A 20,508-nucleotide genomic window follows, 5' to 3' on the forward strand; every position below is an offset into this window, starting at 1 on the left:
GAACTCATGTTATATAGATAAATACTATATATAATATTTTCTGGTTTTTGGTTTCTCCTATCAGGATGGAGGTAGTCTTGTAGGAGAAGTAAATGAAGATGGGGAGATGACGGGAGAGAAGATAGCCTATGTGTACCCGGATGAGAGGACCGCCCTCTATGGAAGATTCATCGATGGAGAGATGATAGAAGGAAAACTCGCCACCCTTATATCCACTGAAGAAGGAAGGCCTCACTTTGAACTGATGCCTGGAAGTAAGTTCAATGCGTTTCACATTCGTTGCTCTGATTCCAAGGCAGACCGTTAGAGCTATTTGAGAGTTTATTTGCTTCTCCACTTAGTCCACTTTAAACAAAACAAGACAAAAATCAGTCACTGTCAAGTCCCTTCAGATTCCTGGCAGCCCCGTGTGTTTCAGAGTAGGACCGTGCTCCGCAGGCTTTTCACTGGCTGATTTTCCCGAAGCAGACTGTCAGGACTTCCTTTTGAGACACCTCTGGGTAGACTCAAACCTCCAACTTTTCAGGTAATAGCTGAGCACATTAACTGCTTGCATCACCTAGAGACCCCTTAGTCTACTTTAATTGAGTTTTGCTGTGTAACAATGTAAAACAGCTTGGGAGCTGTGTCTGATCTCCTCTAACTTCACAAGCGGGAAGGAGAATCAACAGCCCAAGGCTGACTCCTGGGAGGCAGAGGTCAGACAAGCCTCCTCCCCACCGTCTTTACCAACTCTGATACCAACCATCCCTCCCACAGCACTCTCTACTTCTCTGCTGGGTTTGATAATTTATTGAAATGGTCACACAGAGCTCACAGACTATACTCACAGTTCAGGGTTTATTAGGGAAGTAACAGGTTACACTTCAGGTTGAGGACTACTCAGGATGCAGCTCTCCCCAGCTGTGCTCGCAGGCCTGCCTCTTCCTGGCCCTCAGTCTCTGCCCAAAGGCACTCAGCTTTCTCGCTCCACGGGCCAGGAAGCCCACTGTACCTCTCCTGTTGGTCTGTCCTTTAGGTTACTCCTTCCTTGCTGGTAGTGGGCTTTTCTCTTTCCTGTCTCTGGGTTGGCTCATTTCAAGCCCAGCGGGACGGCAGAACTGACCGATCCTTTTGGTGGGCCACGATTACCCTATCACACAGTCCCGCTCAATTACCTGGGTGGGAGTTACAAGACCATGGCCAAAAATGCCACACACAAAAGTGATCTATCACACCACAGACACCTCAACGTCCCAGTGGTTTACAGCGACAAACATAGGTCAGCTGATAAGCAATATTTCAGCTGGTCTAGGCTATAGGCTGTATTTCAGCAGGTCTAGGCTGGGTTTGGCTCAGCCAGCTTGGACGTGAGGTTTCTGGTGAGTGTTGAGTCTGCTCTTTATGTCTTAAACCTGGGTTCCAGTCTGTAGGGATAGTAGGTACCTGGAGCATGAGTTTCTCACGGTGGCTCACAGGACCACCAGAGCATGAGCAGAAACCTGTGACGCCTCGTAAGGCCTCAGCTTGGAACTGAAACACTGTTCCCTTCACTCACTGTTAATTGCCACAACAAGTCACGTTGCCAAGCCAAGCATCAGTGGAGCAAGGAAATAGTCGCCACGCACTTTAGCAGGAGATACTGAAAAGTCACATGATAAAGGACGTGGATATATAATTCTCATACAGGGAAGGGGTGGAGAAATAAGAGCAGTAAAACAGTCTACTTCAAACAGTTATACCTGAAAGGCTAAAACACCGTTTAATGATACTGAAGAACCAAATTAAGCAGATCCTCCACGTTGGCACAGATTGTAGAAGTGACTCAGTCTGAACCCCAGTTGGGGAAGATAAATGCGTATGGGCATCACCTGCACTGTTCAGAGCCCAGCAGCTTGCCTGGAGCACACGTTTAATACGTGAGTGAACTAGATGGAATCCATATCAGAGAAAATTATATCTTATTTCCTTTCAGAAGTGCAGTATGCTGTGCACACACACAAATTCTGAGTATAGGGTTGTTTATTGTAGAAAATCTGGAAAATACAGAAAAATATACAAAGAAATATCAAGACTTTGCATTTTGAGTGGCAGAGTGTAAGAAAGCTGTAGGCATGTGTGTTAGAGATTGAACTGTGTCCTCCCCAAAATATCTGTTGGAATCCTAACCCTTATACCTGTGGCTAAGGAGCTCTAGTAGTGCAGTGGTTAAGTGCTCAGCTGCTAACCAAAAAGTCGACGGTTGAACCCACCATCTGCTCCTTGGGAGAAAGATGTGGCAGTCTGCTTCCATAAAGATTACAGCCTTGGAAACCCTATGGGGCATTTCTACCCTGTCGTATAGGGTTGTTATGAGTGGGAATCAACTCTACGGCAACGGGTTTGGTTTTTGGTTTTTATCATGGTGATGTAAAAGGTTAGCATTAGGAGAAATGGTGAGGGGTATTGAAAATTCTCTGCTATCTTTGTAACTTTTCTGTAAATTTAAAATTATTCCAGAACTTGTGTTTATTTTGAAAAAAAAGCGAAGCAGTAATCTTTGAATTTCAAATTCTAATATATGTGCTCTTCACATATGTTCTAAAAGAGGCCAGTGTTATAGTGTTTCAAAATGAGGAGACTGGGCCAGAGGAAGGGCGAAGGGGAGGATGCCAATTGGTGATACAAGTTTTAAACTTCAGAAGTGGCAGCATTTTTTTTTTCCAGCTTTGAAATCTTTATTTCTTCTTTTAAAATTTATCTTAAGAAAGCCTTTATTTTTTTGTTTGTTTTTTACTTTGAGAAGGTTTTTTTTTTGTACTTTAGATGTAGATTTACAGAACAAAGTAATTTCTCATTAAACAGTTAGTATACATATTGTTTCATGACATTGGTTAACAACCCTACAACATGTCAACACATTCCCTTCTCAACCTTGGGTTCCCTATTACCAGCTTTCCTGTCCCCTCCTGCCTTTTAGTCCTTGCCCCTGGGCTGCTGTGCCCTTTTAGTCTTGTTTTGTTTTATGGGCCTGTCCAATCTTTGGCTGAAGGGTGAACCTCAGGAGTGACCTCATTACTGAGCTGAAAGGGTGTCAGGAGCCATACTCTCAGGGTTTTTCCAGTTTCTGTCAGGCCAGCAAGCCTGGTCTTTCTCTTTGAGTTAGAATTTTGTTCTACATTTTTCTCTAGCTCTGTCAGGACCTTCAGTTGTGATCCCTGTCAGAGCAGTCAGTGATGGTAGCCGGGCACCATCTAGTTGTACTGGACTCAGTCTGGTGGAGGCCGTGATAGGTGTGGTCCATTAGTCTTTTTGACTAATCTTTCCCTTGTATCTTCAGTTTTCTTCATTCTTCCTTGCTCCTGAAGGGGTGAAACCAGTGGAGTATCCTAGATGGCTGCTCATAAGCTTTTAAGACCCCAGACGCTACTCACCAAAGTAGAATGTAGAATATTTTCTTTATAAACTATGTTATGAGAAGTGGCAGCATTTTTACTGCAAAGAGCCCTGAACCTAAGAGTCACCTAATTTGAGTTCCAGTGCTAATCTTGACTGGATTATGGTTTTTGGCAAGTTATCTTTTTAGAGTCTGTAGAATGGGAATGTTCACAGTTCTACTCTGTCATATGAGTTGCTATGAGTCAAAATCAACTCGACAGCACACAACAATCCATAAAACACTGTCATGAAAGTTACTGTTATTATTACACTGTGCTTGTGTAAATAATAGATTTTGAGAAGTGAGAGTGATAATTCTACAGTGCAAAGAATGGTAATTTTTCTTAGGATTCCTGGTTGCAAATAGACACCTTCTTCAAAGTAACTTAAGGCAAGAAAAGGAGGAGGAGGAAGGGAATTTATTGATAAGATTCTGGCAGGTGTCAGGTATTTTAAGAGAAAAAGCAAAACAAGGCAGTTACCATCAAGTTGACTTTGATTCATGGCAACCCCATGCGTGTTAGAGTAGAAGAACTGTGTTCCATAGGGTTTTCAGTGGCTGATTTTTCAGAAATAGATCACAAGGCTTTTCTTCTGAGGTGCCTCTGGGTGGACTTCAACCTCCATCCTTTCGTTTAACAGCTGAGTGCATTAACTGTTCACTGTTTATACCACCCAAACCAAACCCGTTGCCATGGAGTAGATTCTGGCTCATAGTGACTTTATAGGACAGAATAGAACTGTCCCATAGAGTTTCCAAGGAGCGCCTGTGGATTCCAACTGCCGACCTTTTGGTTAGCAGCCATAGCTCTTAACCACCACGCCACTAGGGTTTCCTTACACCACCCAGGGACTCCATTTTAAGGAAATGTTGAACATTTGGGCCTCGAGATAGTTGGAACTGTGGCTGCTTTAGATAGCTCAGAAGAACCATACATAGATCTTTACTCTGGTATTCTGCCATGTTTGGGTCTCTTCTCCACTCCCTCTTTCGGTTACAGCTGTTGACCTGCTAGCTAGCCAATAGGCTAGGTTTTACCAACTGTGTTAGTTTCCTAGGGCTACCAGAACAAAGTATGACAATCTGGGTGGCTTAAAGCAACAGAAATTCATTCTCTCATGGTTCTGGAGGCCGGAAGTCCAAAAATCAAGGGGTTGGCACGGCCATGCTCCCTCTGGAGGCTCTAGTAAAGAATCCTTCCTTGCCTTTTCTAGCTTCTGTTAAGTCCTGGCTATCTTTGGTGTTCCTTGGCTTGTAGCTACGTTACTCCAGTCTCTGCCTCTGTCTTCACATGGCCTTCTTCCCTGTGCATGTCTCTTTGTGTCCTCTCCTCACCTTAGAAGGACACCAGTCATGTAGGATTAGGGTTCCTCCAGTATGAACTCACCTTAACTTGATTACATCCGCAAAGTCCCTATTTCCAAATGAGGTCCATTCACAGGTGGGGGACGTTAGGGTTTGGAGGACATAATTCAGCCCACTGCACAGGGCCATGTGACCATCTGTATAACAATGGAATAACAATATTAGTTCTAAAGCAAAAAAACCATTGAGTAGGTTCCGACTTGTTGCGACCCTATAGGACAGAGTAGAACTGCCCCATAGGGTTTCCAAGGAGCGCCTGGTGGATTCAAACTGGCGACCTTTTGGTTAGCAGCCGAGCTCTTAAGCAGTGTGCCACCAGGGCTCCATCTTAGCTCTACCCAAAACCCAGTGCCGTCGAGTCGATTCCGACTCATAGCGACCATATAGGACAGAGTAGAACTGCCCCACAGAGTTTCTAAGGGGCGCCTGGTGGATCTGAGCTCTAGGATGGTGCACATCTTCTGATTGGGGGAGGGAGAGGAACACAACACAGACACCTCACGTAACGTTCTCCGTGCCCTGCCCCCACAGACCTCTTCTCCTAACGAGTCCTTTCTCTTTAGGCTTTCACAGCACAAACTGCTTCTAGTTCCTCACTTACTGCAGGCTGCTTTTCTCATCCATGCCTCTGGCTAGAATTTCTTCTCGCCTCATCTCTTTACCCTGCCACAAATAAACTTATTTCCCTGGCTCATTCCTACTCTGCCTTTAAGCTTGGCTCATCTCTTACAAGTAATGTTTGTCGCCTGAATGAGTGAATTCTAGACAAAGGGCATGGCCTAAGCTAGACCAGAAGGGAAGAAAGTCACAGGGTGTGTTCCGTTGGCCTGGAGTGTAACCGGTTTCTGTGGAGCCGACTCCGATTCCTGGAGACCCCCTGGGTGTTAGAGTAGAACTGTGCCCCATGGGGTTTTCAGTGGCTGATTTTTTTGGATGTAGGTTACCAGGCCTTTCTTCTGAGGCACCTCTGGGTAGCCTCAGACTTTTAACCTTCTCTTGTGGGTTGAGGAAACACTGGTGCCATAGTGGTTAAGTGCTACGGCTGCTAACCAACGGGTTGGCAGTTCGAATCCGCCAGGCGCTCCTTGGAAACTCTATGGGGCAGTTCTACTCTGTCCTATAGGGTCGCTATGAGTCGGAATCGACTCGATGGCAGTGGGTTTGTTTTGGGGTTTTGGGGGTTATGGACTGAATTGTGTCCCCCCACAATATGTGTTGTAAATCCTAACCTCTGCCTATGGTTATGATGCCCTTTGTGAATGGATTGTGTTTGTTATGTTAAGGAGGCAGGATTAGGGTGTATCTTGAGTCAAACTCTTTTGAGAGATAAAAGATTAAGTAACCAAGCAAGAGAAGCAGAGATGGGGGAAGAGAGATGCCAAGCCACGTGAGGGTCACCCAGGAGCAGAGAAGCTCAAAGAGATAAGGACCTTCCTCTGAGCTGACAGAGAGAGAAAGCCTTCCCCCAGAGTGAGCACACTGAATTCAGACGTCTAGCCTCTTAAGCTGTGAGAAAATTAATTTCTTTTTGTTAACACCTTCCACGTGTGGTATTTCTGTTACAGCAGCGCTAGATAACCGAGACACCTTTCAATTAGCAGCTAAGCGCATTAGCTGTTTGCACCACCCAGAACCCCTGGAGCATAGGCCCTGCCTGAGGGAGTGGAGGAAGGAGAGCATGTGTTGGAGAAGATGCTGGAAGCTCCCTGAAAGCAGCAACAGATGTTTTTCCTATTTGCATCCTGCACAGCCCCTAACATAGTACTTTACACATTGTTGGCACTTAGTACATTTGTGATGAAACTTTTAGTCTGCAGAAGGAAATGGAAGTTTGCAGAATAACTTTCTGACACTAGAACAGGTATTCCACAGAAAACTTGATAATTTTCTTTTTTTTTTTTTTACTTTTTTTAACAAAATTCCTTGAATGGATTGGGTATAAATCCATAACTGGTTTGCTTTCAGAGATATTCCTTGTCCTTTTCCTATTCAGCTTTCACTGCAGGGAGCTTCTGCCCCTTGTAGGCTGAATTTCCCAGATTTCTCTGGCATCTGGCTTCTGGCTGGGTTTGGCCCAAGGGAGGTGCTGGCAGGAGGTGGGGAGAGGGAAGGGATCAGGGAGAAGCCCTGTCTGCATCCAGCAGCATCTCCAGCGGGGGCGTGTGTCCTCCAGGTTCCATCTCCCACCAGGAGGGCCCACCAAGGTTCCAGCTTCCCCTGGGTTACCCCAGCCTCTGAGGTCCAATGACACCACCCTCTCCTTTCTGCCTCTGGCTGAGGGATGGGCAGCAGCTTCTTGCTCTTGTTGATATCTAGCTAGGTTCCTCACTTGCCCTTGTTTGGCTTCTCAGCTCTTCCCTCTCCTGTGTGGCCAATTCCCTGAATTAAATTCCTTCTCTTTGAAATACTCAAATGGCTTTGTATCCTGGTTAGAGGCTGACTGATATGGATTGTTTTTTAAGTCTTGGTTTGAGGCATTAGATTGGGTTTTGGTTGGACAAAGAACCAGAAAGGACCAGAAGTGCTCATCCATTGGAAACCATTAAGGAATTTCCTAATGGAATGATTAGTGATACCCTGTTGTTGTTTGGTGCCATCGAATCAGTTCAAACTCATAGTGACCACATGTACAACAGAATGAAACACTGTCCGGACCTGCACCATGTTCACAATTGTTGCTACGCTTGAGCTCATCATTGCAGCCACTGTGTCAGTCCATCTCAAATAAGAGTCTTCCTCTTTTTTGCCGATCCCCTACCCTAGGACCTAAATAATTTACCCTTCAGTTCTAAAACCTGTTTCTTTACCCTGTAAGCCGTCAGGGCCATTGTACTGTGGGCTGTGGGGTTCTTGTGGTCTGTGAGTATTCCTGAAGGCTAATCATTTCCAGAAACCAGTGTTCTAGGATGGTGCATACCTTAGTTTCTGGAATAAATTACTAATTGGCTCCTGATACACCTTAATAGAAATAAGATGACTTTGTTAATGCTTTATCAAAAGTAGCTCTATGCTCGTTAATCCTCACGAGCCTGAAAGTTTATTTTTAGTGAAGGAAGCAATTGCCAGGGCTGGGTTGTTGTATTCTACAGACTGTATCTGGTCTGAAGAAAACCACAGTGCAATTTAAGAGTCCAACCTAATCTGGCCAGAGAGATCTCAAAATATCATGACAAAGCATTTTCGTGATTAAAAATTTTAATTATGCCAACATCTTTTAAATCATTTGAATAAAGAAAATTCAAGAACACATAGGGATTTTAAGAGATACACCTGATGGTTGTTCCTTAAAACTTGAAAATAAAACTTTAGAGCAAATCTAAAAGCTATCCATTATGTTGAAGAATTTCATTCTAGTTGGTATAACTTGAATAATTTGTTCAGTTATTTAACTCCCTCTTATAACCCTGGTGGTATAGTGGTTAAGTGCTACGGCTGCTAACCAAGAGGTCAGCAGTTCGAATCCGCCAGGCGCTCCTTGGAAACTCTATGGGGGAAGTTCTACTCTGTCCTATAGGGTCGCTATGAGTTGGAATTGACTCAATGGCAATGGGTTTGGGTTTTTTGGTTTTGCCTGGTAGAGAAAGAAATGTCTTCAACGCTCTTTCCTGACTCTACTTATACTGATATTTTTGTTTTTTTCTTAGGTTCCGTGTACCATTTTGATAAGTCGACTTCATCCTGCATTTCTGCCAATGCTCTTCTTCCAGATCCTTATGAATCAGAGAGGTATTTTTGTTTCCTGTGGTTTTAATTGCGCTGCTTATCTGAGGTTAAATAGCCCTGATGGAGGGACCTAATGCTGCGTAAGTGGCTCTTGGCTCAGGTCAGAGTCCTGGTCAGGCCAAGCTCTTCATTAAAATATCCTTTTTCTTTGAGAATCCTCCAAATCAATATTCGTATATTCTGAGGAAGGTTTTATTCTCATATAGAATCTGTCTTTGTAAGAGAGCTTCTCCACCCATGAGCATACAACAGCCTGCATGTCCATCCCTGACTGGAAACCTCTGTACGAAGGGCTGTTGGGCCAAGGAGCCAGCTGCACCTGCTGAAGTGTCCCTTTTCTTGGGATCCTAGTACCACAGTGTGTGTTGAAGCCACATGCTGGCTTGGAGGGGTGCATTTCATACTCCTCAAAGTTCTGGCCTGAGCATGAACCAGAAGATCTTTTTTTTTTTTAATTGTGGTAAATACATAGATAAAACATTTGCCATTTCTACAGTCTTTGCTTATACAGTTCAGTGACATTAAATATGTTTGTCATGTTGTTCAGCCGTCACCACTAACTGTTCCTGAATTTTTCCATCACCCTGAAGACACTTGGCATCCCCTAAGCTCAGAATGCCTCCTTTTACCCAAGATAATTTCTCTATTCACTAAGGGAATTATAAGAAGCATGAAAACCTACCAGTTTCTGATTCTATGACCTTACTCCCGGAGGGTCAAATCCTGTCCCATTTCATCTCTAATCTATGAGGATCGCTAAATTCTAGTTCTGGATTCTTGGTATGGATTTCTTTAGTACCTTACCGGGATTCTTACTCCCCAGCAACTGGGCCTGTTTATGAGTAAGGGTGTCATCCTGAGTTGGTTTTCTATTTCCCTCACTCTTTGTAAGCATGGCTTACCTACCACTCGGTTTCTGTTCCCACCTGAGAAATAGGCCTCTTCCCCAGGCTGTGGTGTTCGACGCAATGAATGGCTTCTTTCTCGACATGAAGCTCTAGCCCATTTACAAAAGGGAGGGTTTAGTCTTTCGTCCCCAGACACTACAGCACCATAACCATGTTTTAGTCCTTGTGACGCTGCTGCATAACACCCTCAAAATACCAGGGCTTTCCAAAGCAAGCATTTTACTTTACACTCATGTTTCTGTAGGTTGGCTGAGGCTCGGCGGTTTTGGCTAGGCTCAGGTGAACTAGGCTGAACTCCAGGTTTCAAGTTGGATTCAGGCCTGTTTCACATGTCTTCATCCCAGGACCCAGGCTAAGGGAACAAAAGCTTCTGGGGCCTCTTCTTCTTGTGGAGATGAACAGAAACTCTGGAGAAGGCCGGCAGGAACTTGCCATGCCTTTTAACGCCCTAGACCTGGCATGCAGTCACTTCTGCCCACATTCCATTAGCAAAGCAGGTCATATGGCCAAGCCCAAAGCCAGCAGAGAAAGAACGTACCTTCCACCTGCTCTGAGGGAAGCTACAAAGTCGCATGGCAAAGTGGCAAAATGTATAATTCTATCAGAGTGAGTACAGACTTGGAAACCATAACTCAGCCTGCCAATCAACAAAATAAGCGTAAGATCCATGTAGAAAAAGTACAGATGACTAGTTTCAGATGTGTCCAAAGAGCTGAAATAATTGTTGATGAAGTATGTACTTTTTTACTAAATCTAGTCCCGTGATCACCAGTCCTGTTTTCACTTCCTACAAACCAGTGGTTGGCAACATTTTTCCTAAAAGGCCTTTTTTTTTTTTGAGCCATGTGGTCTCTGCTGCAACTACTCAGCATTGCAGTGAGAAAAATGCCACAGACAATATTAAACAAATAGGTGTGGCTGTGTTCCAGTAAAACTTTATGTACAACAATGGGCTCTGGGAGATTTGGCCCTTGGGCCTTAGTTAGCTGCCCTCAGTTATAAACTCTTTTCTTGGGAAGTACTTATTATTGGATGTATTTTATTAACTCTGCTTGTTACTCTTTCATGTAAAAGAGTTGTCCTGGGGCTTCACTAGTCTTTCCCTCCTTTTAGCATTGACCAACATGGGTACAGTCTTACTATCCTTGGAAAGTGTTTTATTTGTCCTTACTGGACTGAAAATTGTCTCTGACTAAAAATATAAAATTCTACGTAAGAAAAACCCTATAGCAAGTACCAAGTAGCTTTATGAGTATATGACAATAATCCTCTTGTTAGCGAGTAAATGGTAAACACCACTGCTAAAAGAGGCATGACTACTCTTTCTTCAATTTCCAGCGCAAAAATATTGTTCTTTGCCAAATGTTACCAAAGTTTTTCCTCCTGTCTTCCTTCCTGAACCAACATTTTGGATTCAGTAGCCATAATAATATGGTGGGGGTTGATTTAGGGAATAACATATCAAAAAAAAAAAGTCATTATCGTATTCTTTGTTTGTTTTTGTTTTCTATTTAGGGTGTATGTTGCTGAATCCCTCATTTCCAGTGCTGGAGAAGGACTGTTTTCCAAAGTAGCTGTGGGATCTAGTACTGTTATGTCTTTTTATAATGGAGTCCGAATTACACACCAGGAGGTGAGTGGGGTAGAAGTGGAACACCAACTGGGTTGGTTAAAGGGCTTGGAAGGGCTTTGTTTCAAACACCTTTAATTTTCTCATTAGACCTTTACTTCAGTATTCATGAGAAATATAAAGGAACAAATATATTGGCTTTTTGTAAAATTGATTGGTTAAATTATTTTCCTTTATGTTGAGCCTTAATATGATTTTTTTTAAGTTTTGTAACTATTTTTATAGAAAGTAGAATGGCACTGTCAATGAGAGAGTAATTGCATTGTACCCAGTATCTGAAAATTCGAGCTCTGGTTGGACTCAGTCAATAATAATATTTGATTTTGGGCAGGGTGCTTTGTAGGAAGACCCTCTACTTCTGTTTGTGCAAAAATCGTTGCGCTAATAAAGGGACCAAAGAAACAAACCCATTGCCATCCAGTCAATTCTGACTCATGGCGACCCTATAGGACAGAGTAGAACTGCTCCATAGATTTTCCAAGGAGCAGCTGATGAATTTGAACTGCTGACTTTTTGGTTAACAAGTGAGCTCTTAACCACTGCATCACCAGGGCTCCAGTAAAGGGACAAAACCAAAAACCAAACCCAGTGCCGTCAAGTCAATTCCGACTCATAGCGACCCTATAGGACAGAGTAGAACTGCCCCACAGAGTTTCCAAGGAGCACCTGGTGTATTCAAACTGTCAGCCCTTTGGTTAGCAGCCGTAGCACGTAACCACTACGCCACCAGGGTTTCCTAGTAAAGGGAGAAGATGGGAAAATCCCACCTTTATTGCTAACTACGTGTAAGGATCAGCATGAATCCATTTGCCACCTTGAAATGAACCCAGCCTTCACCTTTCCACATCTCCATCATCCTCATCACCAGCTACCCAGTGGCACCGTCTCTCTGACCCTAACTACCCAGAGTTAGGTCAGACCTTGCAAGTTAGAGGGATTCTGTCCTTCTAATCAACCATCCGTGCAGCCTTTCTCGTCCCCCAGCCACCCAGACCTGGTTCTCACAAGTTAGAAGGACTCTGTCATTCCAACTGCCAAGTAGGCAGACACCAGCCCTGCTGGCTCATTGTCCCTTGTTGGTTCATTAATTCTCCAGAATGGCCCACAGAATTCATGGAGACTATTACTGTACTTTACTGTATTTATTATTACCCGTTTCTTATAACCAAAAAGGATACAGATGAAGAGATGCATCAGGTAGGGCTTGGTAGGGATCCTGGCACGAGGCCTCCATTGTCCCCAGGGACATGCCACCCTCTTGCATGCATGGATGTCCTTGCTAATATAGGAAGCCCATGGAACTTCCATGTTCAGGGCTTTTCTTGGCTTCATAGCATAGTCATGACTGATTGAATCACTGAATATGTATGACTAAAGATGGCCCTCCTTCTTCCTGAGGGCCAGGTGGGGCTTGTGGAGCCCCCACTTGTTTGCACACATTCTCAGATGCTGACCAGAGATTTTCTGTAATAAAGGCACCTGGATTGCTAGGGAATTCTAAGGTCTGTCTTTAAGGAAACCGATGACAAAGGCCAGTTTTTAGATCATAATGAAACAATAGCTGATCTCTTGTCAGGAAGGCTTTCAGTTGCAAATAAATTAAAAATAAAAAGCTAAAGAGTTGAATCAACTCTTGCCTTTGCGACACAGTCTTTGATATATATCCAAGATTCTACCATAGGTTTTTTTGCTTTTGTTCCTTCATTTCACAATTAATTTCTCTAAGTGTCTGATTGAGGGCAAAGGTTTGATATTTTTAGCATAAAGAATGCTTTTCATCTTGGTCTCACTTGTAATAAATATGTGGGACTCAAGTTTATTGCTAATATCCCACATTGGTGTTTTGCTTTTCGCTCATTTCTATGAAATGATCAGTAATTTCATGTTTGAAGAAGTTACACAGACAAAAGATGGCAGTGCTCGGAAACTGAGCTGTGGTCTGGCAGGCGGCGTGTGTCCCCATGTGATGGCCCTGGACCTCTCTGTGAGCAATATATGAAAGTCCAAGAAATTCAGCATATGAAACCTAGCTTTAGGATATTGATGTATAACTTATTTATCCAGCAAACATTTTTTTAGATGAGAAAACTGAAGCCCAGAGAGGTTAACCAACATTGCCAAGGTCACAAAGTAAGTAGCAGAGTTCAAGCAGGATTTCAAATAGCAGAATCTGGCTCTGTGTGGAAACCCACCCCTGCTTTACTGTGTAAATGAATGAGACACTATCCTTGCCCTCAAGCAATTTAGAGTCCATTGGGGAAATTTAAAAAACCACAATTAGTGGGAACGTAAGGTAGCTGATACCAGGTGACATGTATCACTAACATAACAGATCTGGAATATCAAAATGCATAATTTTTTTTTTTTTTTTGCTTTTTGTCCCTGCTATATTGTCTGCACCTAGATCAGTGCCTGGGACTTGGTAAAACCAAAACCAAACCTGTTACCGTCGAGTCAATTCTGACTCATAGTGACCATATAGGACAGAGTAGAACTGCCCCTTAGGGTTTCCAGGGAGTGCCTAGTGAATTCGAACTGCCCACCTTTCGGTTAGCAGCCAACCATGTAACCACTGTGCAACCAGGGCGCCCGGGGACATGGTTTTTTACTCAAAATCTGTTGAATGAATATTAGCTACAAATAAAAGCGTACTTATAATTTAGAGGCAGGAGAGGTGATATAACTCTGAGAGTCAATAGTTCTGTATGAAAATGTGATCCTGTTTGCTCCAAAGGCTGTTGCTGGCATTAACAGATCCTGGGGTTTGTTGGTGGGGAGTGATTTGGAGGTGGAAGCCTGATGGATACATTGTGGATAGTGAATCCTGTTAGGGATGACAGAGCTCACCAGTAATTGGCACTAGAGTCCCTGGATGGTACAAACAGTTAAGGTACTTGGCTGCTAACTGAAAGATTGTAGGTTCAAGTCCACCCAGCGTGTATTGGAAGAAAGGCCTGGTGATCTACTTCTAAAAAACCAGCCATTGAAAACCCTGTGGAGCAGAGTTCTAGGCAGACGCGTGTGGGTCGCCGTTAGTCGGAGTCAGCTGGTTAACTGGCGACGGGCTCTGCGGAGCACAGTTCTACCGTGACGCGTGTGGGTCGCCGTGCGTCGGAGTCAGCTGGTTAACTGGCGACGGGCTCTGCGGAGCACAGTTCTACCGTGACGCGTGTGGGTCGCCGTGAGTCGGAGTCAGCTGGTTAACTGGCGACGGGCTCTGCGGAGCACAGTTCTACCCTGAGGCGTGTGGGTCGCCGTGAGTCGGAGTCAGCTGGTTAACTGGCGACGGGCTCTGCGGAGCACAGTTCTACCGTGACGCGTGTGGGTCGCCGTGCGTCGGAGTCAGCTGGTTAACTGGCGACGGGCTCTGCGGAGCACAGTTCTACCGTGACGCGTGTGGGTCGCCGTGAGTCGGAGTCAGCTGGTTAACTGGCGACGGGCTCTGCGGAGCACAGTTCTACCGTGACGCGTGTGGGTCGCCGTGCGTCGGAGTCAGCTGGTTAACTGGCGACGGGCTCTGCGGAGCACAGTTCTACCCTGAGGCGTGTGGGTCGCCGTGAGTCGGAGTCAGCTGGTTAACTGGCGACAGGCTCTGCGGAGCACAGTTCTACCCTGAGGCGTGTGGGTCGCCGTGAGTCGGAGTCAGCTGGTTAACTGGCGGCGGGCTCTGCGGAGCACAGTTCTACCGTGACGCGTGTGGGTCGCCGTGAGTCAGAGTCAGCTGGTTAACTGGCGACGGGCTCTGCGGAGCACAGTTCTACCCTGACGCGTGTGGGTCGCCGTGCGTCGGAGTCAGCTGGTTAACTGGTGACGGGCTCTGCGGAGCACAGTTCTACCCTGAGGCGTGTGGGTCGCCGTGAGTCGGAGTCAGCTGGTTAACTGGCGACGGGCTCTGCGGAGCACAGTTCTACCGTGACGCGTGTGGGTCGCCGTGAGTCGGAGTCAGCTGGTTAACTGGCGACGGGCTCTGCGGAGCACAGTTCTACCGTGACGCGTGTGGGTCGCCGTGAGTCGGAGTCAGCTGGTTAACTGGCGACGGGCTCTGCGGAGCACAGTTCTACCCTGAGGCGTGTGGGTCGCCGTGAGTCGGAGTCAGCTGGTTAACTGGCGACGGGCTCTGCGGAGCACAGTTCTACCGTGACGCGTGTGGGTCGCCGTGAGTCGGAGTCAGCTGGTTAACTGGCGACGGGCTCTGCGGAGCACAGTTCTACCGTGACGCGTGTGGGTCGCCGTGCGTCGGAGTCAGCTGGTTAACTGGCGACGGGCTCTGCGGAGCACAGTTCTACCCTGAGGCGTGTGGGTCGCCGTGAGTCGGAGTCAGCTGGTTAACTGGCGACGGGCTCTGCGGAGCACAGTTCTACCCTGAGGCGTGTGGGTCGCCGTGAGTCGGAGTCAGCTGGTTAACTGGCGACGGGCTCTGCGGAGCACAGTTCTACCGTGACGCGTGTGGGTCGCCGTGAGTCGGAGTCAGCTGGTTAACTGGCGACGGGCTCTGCGGAGCACAGTTCTACCGTGACGCGTCTGGGTCGCCGTGCGTCGGAGTCAGCTGGTTAACTGGCGACGGGCTCTGCGGAGCACAGTTCTACCGTGACGCGTGTGGGTCGCCGTGAGTCGGAGTCAGCTGGTTAACTGGCGACGGGCTCTGCGGAGCACAGTTCTACTCTGACGCGTGTGGGTCGCCGTGAGTCGGAGTCAGCTGGTTAACTGGCGACGGGCTCTGCGGAGCACAGTTCTACCCTGAGGCGTGTGGGTCGCCGTGCGTCGGAGTCACCTGGTTAACTGGCGACGGGCTCTGCGGAGCACAGTTCTACCCTGAGGCGTGTGGGTCGCCGTGCGTCGGAGTCAGCTGGTTAACTGGCGACGGGCTCTGCGGAGCACAGTTCTACTCTGACGCGTGTGGGTCGCCGTGAGTCAGAGTCAGCTGGTTAACTGGTGACGGGCTCTGCGGAGCACAGTTCTACCCTGAGGCGTGTGGGTCGCCGTGCGTCGGAGTCAGCTGGTTAACTGGTGACGGGCTCTGCGGAGCACAGTTCTACTCTGACGCGTGTGGGTCGCCGTGCGTCAGAGTCAGCTGGTTAACTGGTGACGGGCTCTGCGGAGCACAGTTCTACCCTGAGGCGTGTGGGTCGCCGTGAGTCGGAGTCAGCTGGTTAACTGGCGACGGGCTCTGCGGAGCACAGTTCTACTCTGACGCGTGTGGGTCGCCGTGAGTCGGAGTCAGCTGGTTAACTGGTGACGGGCTCTGCGGAGCACAGTTCTACCCTGAGGCGTGTGGGTCGCCGTGCGTCGGAGTCAGCTGGTTAACTGGTGACGGGCTCTGCGGAGCACAGTTCTACCCTGACGCGTGTGGGTCGCCGTGCGTCGGAGTCAGCTGGTTAACTGGTGACGGGCTCTGCGGAGCACAGTTCTACTCTGACGCTTGTGGGTCGCCGTGAGTCAGAGTCAGCTGGTTAACTGGTGACGGGCTCTGCTGGTCGGGTTGGTGGTGACTTCCTTGAAGAGCTTTCTTAGGTTTCTGGTTCCGACTGATGTTCTTGCTTTTGGTTTCCCTTTGCCTCATCTTCCTCACTTATTTTAACTCAAGTTACCTGGTTGTGTTTCTGTAAGGGACTTTAAATCCTTTTTAAATAAGGGGAAAAATCAATATATACTAAGCCAAACTGCCTGAAGCTGCCCAAATATGCCGTTGTCACCATCAATGAGTGGAGGGATACCCTAGGCTCTTTTCACATCCCTAGCCATGGCGTAGTGGTTATAAGCTATGGGTGCTAACTATAAGGTCAGCAGTTTGAATCCACCAGGCGCTTCTTGGAAACCCTGTGGGGCATTTCTACTCTGTCCTAAAGGATCGCTATGAGTCAGAATCGACTCGACGGCAACAGATTTTTTGGTTTAGCCATCAAATCAGAAATTTTACATTAAGGATAAATGAATAAATATCTTTGACATCCTTTGAGCTCTTGGGAGAAAGGTCCTCTCTGATGCTTGATTTCTTATTTTCTGGCAGGTTGATAGCAGGGACTGGGCCTTTAATGGGAACACTCTCTCCCTCGATGAAGAGACGGTCATTGACGTGCCTGAGCCCTACAACCACATATCCAAGTACTGTGCCTCCTTGGGACACAAGGCAAATCACTCCTTTACTCCAAACTGCATTTATGATATGTAAGTATGACACCGAGCCCTGGCGTCAGCTTCCGGTTCATGCTTGTGGGTCTGGAGGGGCCATGCAAAAGGTCTTTGTCCGCCCTCAGGTCAAGAATGGCCTTGAATTTGAGGATGTCCTCAAAGGCTATGCCACCAGAATAACTGAAGACAGAGGTGCCGCAGGCTTCAGGTTACGACTTGAGACTCAGAGTCTAAAGTCCCCCACTCTCTGGCCGTGGCGAGCTAAGAAATGGAAAAGTGTATGGAAGAGTTAAAATGCTGCGGAAATATTATGCTTAGAGGTTACCATTTTATTGTTGCTTTTCTTGTCCTTCAATTTTCTCATTTGGAAAATGAAAGATAGTGTTATTGAAAATAATAGTAAAAATTGAAATTACTCTGCACAATGGAGAAAATTAGGGAAACCTTTTATGATGCAAAAGGAGGGAGAAAAATAAAATCCTAAGCCTAGGATATGAGGTCTCGGTATTGGAAGAGACCTATATAATCAAATAAGACACAAAACCAAATGCATTGCCATTGAGTTGATTCTGACTCCTAGTGACCCTATAAGGACAGAGTAGAGCTGCCCCATAGGGTTTCCAAGGCTCTAAATCTTTACGGAAGCAGATTGCCACGTCTTTCTCCTGTGGAGTAGCTGGTGGATTCGAATCGCTGACCTGTAGGTTAGCAGCCGAGCACTTAACCACTGGGCCAGCAGGGTTCCTTATAAAATCAGATAGTCTCTATTAATTGGCAATAAAAAGGAATGAAGTTCTGATACGTGCTACGACATGGATGCCAGTCACAAAGGACCACAGAGTATATGATTCCATTTATGTGAAGTGTCCAGAACAGGCAAATCCATAGAGACAGAAAGTGTGTTAGTGGTCGCAGGTGCTGAGGGGCTTGGGGAACGAAGAGTGACTGCTAATGAGTAGAGGGGTTTCCTTTGTGGGTGATGAAATGGTCACACAGCTTATGAACACTGAACACCACTGAGTTGTACACTCTAACATGGTGAATTTAGTGATATGTCAGTTATATCTCAAAATCAAATAATCCTACCAGCCTCTCAGGGTTTGAGCCTCTCCTTTTAGCTGTTCCCTGAACCTGTGCTTGAAAACCTCCATCATTTGGGGGGCTTGCTATTACCCTCAAAGGCAGCTAGCTAGACTGACTGAAGTAGAAATTATGAAATTAGCTTTTGGGCTCCGGTGGTTAGAAAGTTCTTTCTTTTGAGCCCTGTCTTAGTTATCTTTGTGGTTGTTGTTAGGTGCGGTCAAGTCAGTTCCGACTCATAGCGACCCTATAGGACAGAGTAGAACTGCCCCTAGGGTTTCCAAGGAGCGGCTGGTGGATTCGGACTGCTGACCTTTTGGCTAGCAGTCGAGCTCTTAACCACTGTGTCACTGAGGCTCCAGCCACAGGCATAAGCAAAACCAAAACCCATTGCTGTTGAGTCGATTCTGACTCATAGCAGCCCTATAGGACCGGGTAGAACTGCTCCATAGTTTCCAAGGAGCACCTGGTGGATTCAAACTGCCCACCTTTTGGTAGCAGCCATAGCACTTAACCACTACGCCACCAGGGTTTCTAGGATTTACAGCACTTATTATGGGGAACATAATTCAATCCATAACAAGCCCAAATGGTTTTTCCCTGTAACATCCAGCCCTCGGCCCTTCTGTCCTAAGTAGTATGTTGGCCTCTCTTCTGCATGAAAGCCCTGCAAATATTTTAGTAGTTTTCATGTGCTGCCTGAATGTTGTCTTCCCAAAGCCAAGCATCTCTGGTTTCTTTGATTGTTCCTTAAAAGGCAGGTGTGAGTCTGTATATCACCGTGGTTGCTATCTTTCGTTTGCCCTGGGAATGCCAGTTCTTCCTGGGAGTCAGTGGGCTGTGGCAGCTTCCCAGCACAAGTAAGTTCAGATCGTGTGCATTCGATGTGCAGAAAAATTGACAGGATTTGGAGAGTCCTCAAGAATGTCCCTTCCTGCATCCTTGAGATGGTTTAAAAATTGTTCTGGCAGCGACTTGCTCTTCTTGACAGTTGATAGCAAGCACTGAAGCTGCGACTTCTGTTTAAGGGGTGGGTTGAAATGGTGAAGGACATGTGTCACGTGAAACGACACTGACACTGCTGTTAGCGCCGAGGCTTTCGTGGCCGGTGTGAGTTAGACCGCAGCGTCGGGCCGAGCTGCACACAGCTTCACCGTCCTTTAAAGCGGACCGCAGCGTCGGGCCGAGCTGCACACAGCTTCACCGTCCTTTAAAGCGGACCGCAGCGTCGGGCCGAGCTGCACACAGCTTCACCGTCCTTTAAAGCGGACCGCAGCGTCGGGCCGAGCTGCACACAGCTTCACCGTCCTTTAAAGCGGACCGCAGCGTCGGGCCGAGCTGCACACAGCTTCACCGTCCTTTAAAGCGGACCGCAGCGTCGGGCCGAGCTGCACACAGCTTCACCGTCCTTTAAAGCGGACCGCAGCGTCGGGCCGAGCTGCACACAGCTTCACCGTCCTTTAAAGCGGACCGCAGCGTCGGGCCGAGCTGCACACAGCTTCACCGTCCTTTAAAGCGGACCGCAGCGTCGGGCCGAGCTGCACACAGCTTCACCGTCCTTTAAAGCGGACCGCAGCGTCGGGCCGAGCTGCACACAGCTTCACCGTCCTTTAAAGCGGACCGCAGCGTCGGGCCGAGCTGCACACAGCTTCACCGTCCTTTAAAGCGGACCGCAGCGTCGGGCCGAGCTGCACACAGCTTCACCGTCCTTTAAAGCGGACCGCAGCGTCGGGCCGAGCTGCACACAGCTTCACCGTCCTTTAAAGCGGACCGCAGCGTCGGGCCGAGCTGCACACAGCTTCACCGTCCTTTAAAGCGGACCGCAGCGTCGGGCCGAGCTGCACACAGCTTCACCGTCCTTTAAAGCGGACCGCAGCGTCGGGCCGAGCTGCACACAGCTTCACCGTCCTTTAAAGCGGACCGCAGCGTCGGGCCGAGCTGCACACAGCTTCACCGTCCTTTAAAGCGGACCGCAGCGTCGGGCCGAGCTGCACACAGCTTCACCGTCCTTTAAAGCGGACCGCAGCGTCGGGCCGAGCTGCACACAGCTTCACCGTCCTTTAAAGCGGACCGCAGCGTCGGGCCGAGCTGCACACAGCTTCACCGTCCTTTAAAGCGGACCGCAGCGTCGGGCCGAGCTGCACACAGCTTCACCGTCCTTTAAAGCGGACCGCAGCGTCGGGCCGAGCTGCACACAGCTTCACCGTCCTTTAAAGCGGACCGCAGCGTCGGGCCGAGCTGCACACAGCTTCACCGTCCTTTAAAGCGGACCGCAG

At 47.3% G+C, this 20,508-nt stretch overlaps 1 protein-coding gene across 4 annotated transcripts in view; it reads left to right on the forward strand.

Annotated features, from left to right (window-relative positions):
* SETD7 (SET domain containing 7, histone lysine methyltransferase) overlaps positions 1-20,508 on the forward strand; it is a 90,231-nt gene that overhangs the window by 34,247 nt on the left and 35,476 nt on the right. For 3 of the 4 annotated variants that reach the window (XM_023548692.2, XM_064285304.1, XM_010590568.3), the window contains exons 4-7: positions 65-254; positions 8,407-8,488; positions 10,909-11,026; positions 17,031-17,188. In XM_023548692.2, coding sequence (XP_023404460.1) covers positions 65-254; positions 8,407-8,488; positions 10,909-11,026; positions 17,031-17,188 — 548 coding nt within the window. Of the gene's footprint in view, positions 1-64; positions 255-8,406; positions 8,489-10,908; positions 11,027-17,030; positions 17,189-18,989; positions 19,409-20,508 lie in introns of those variants that run through there. The other variant, XM_064285305.1, reaches the window with a different exon arrangement.

Source organism: Loxodonta africana, chromosome 5, assembly GCF_030014295.1.
Source record: "Loxodonta africana isolate mLoxAfr1 chromosome 5, mLoxAfr1.hap2, whole genome shotgun sequence".
Classification (NCBI taxonomy): domain Eukaryota; kingdom Metazoa; phylum Chordata; class Mammalia; order Proboscidea; family Elephantidae; genus Loxodonta; species Loxodonta africana.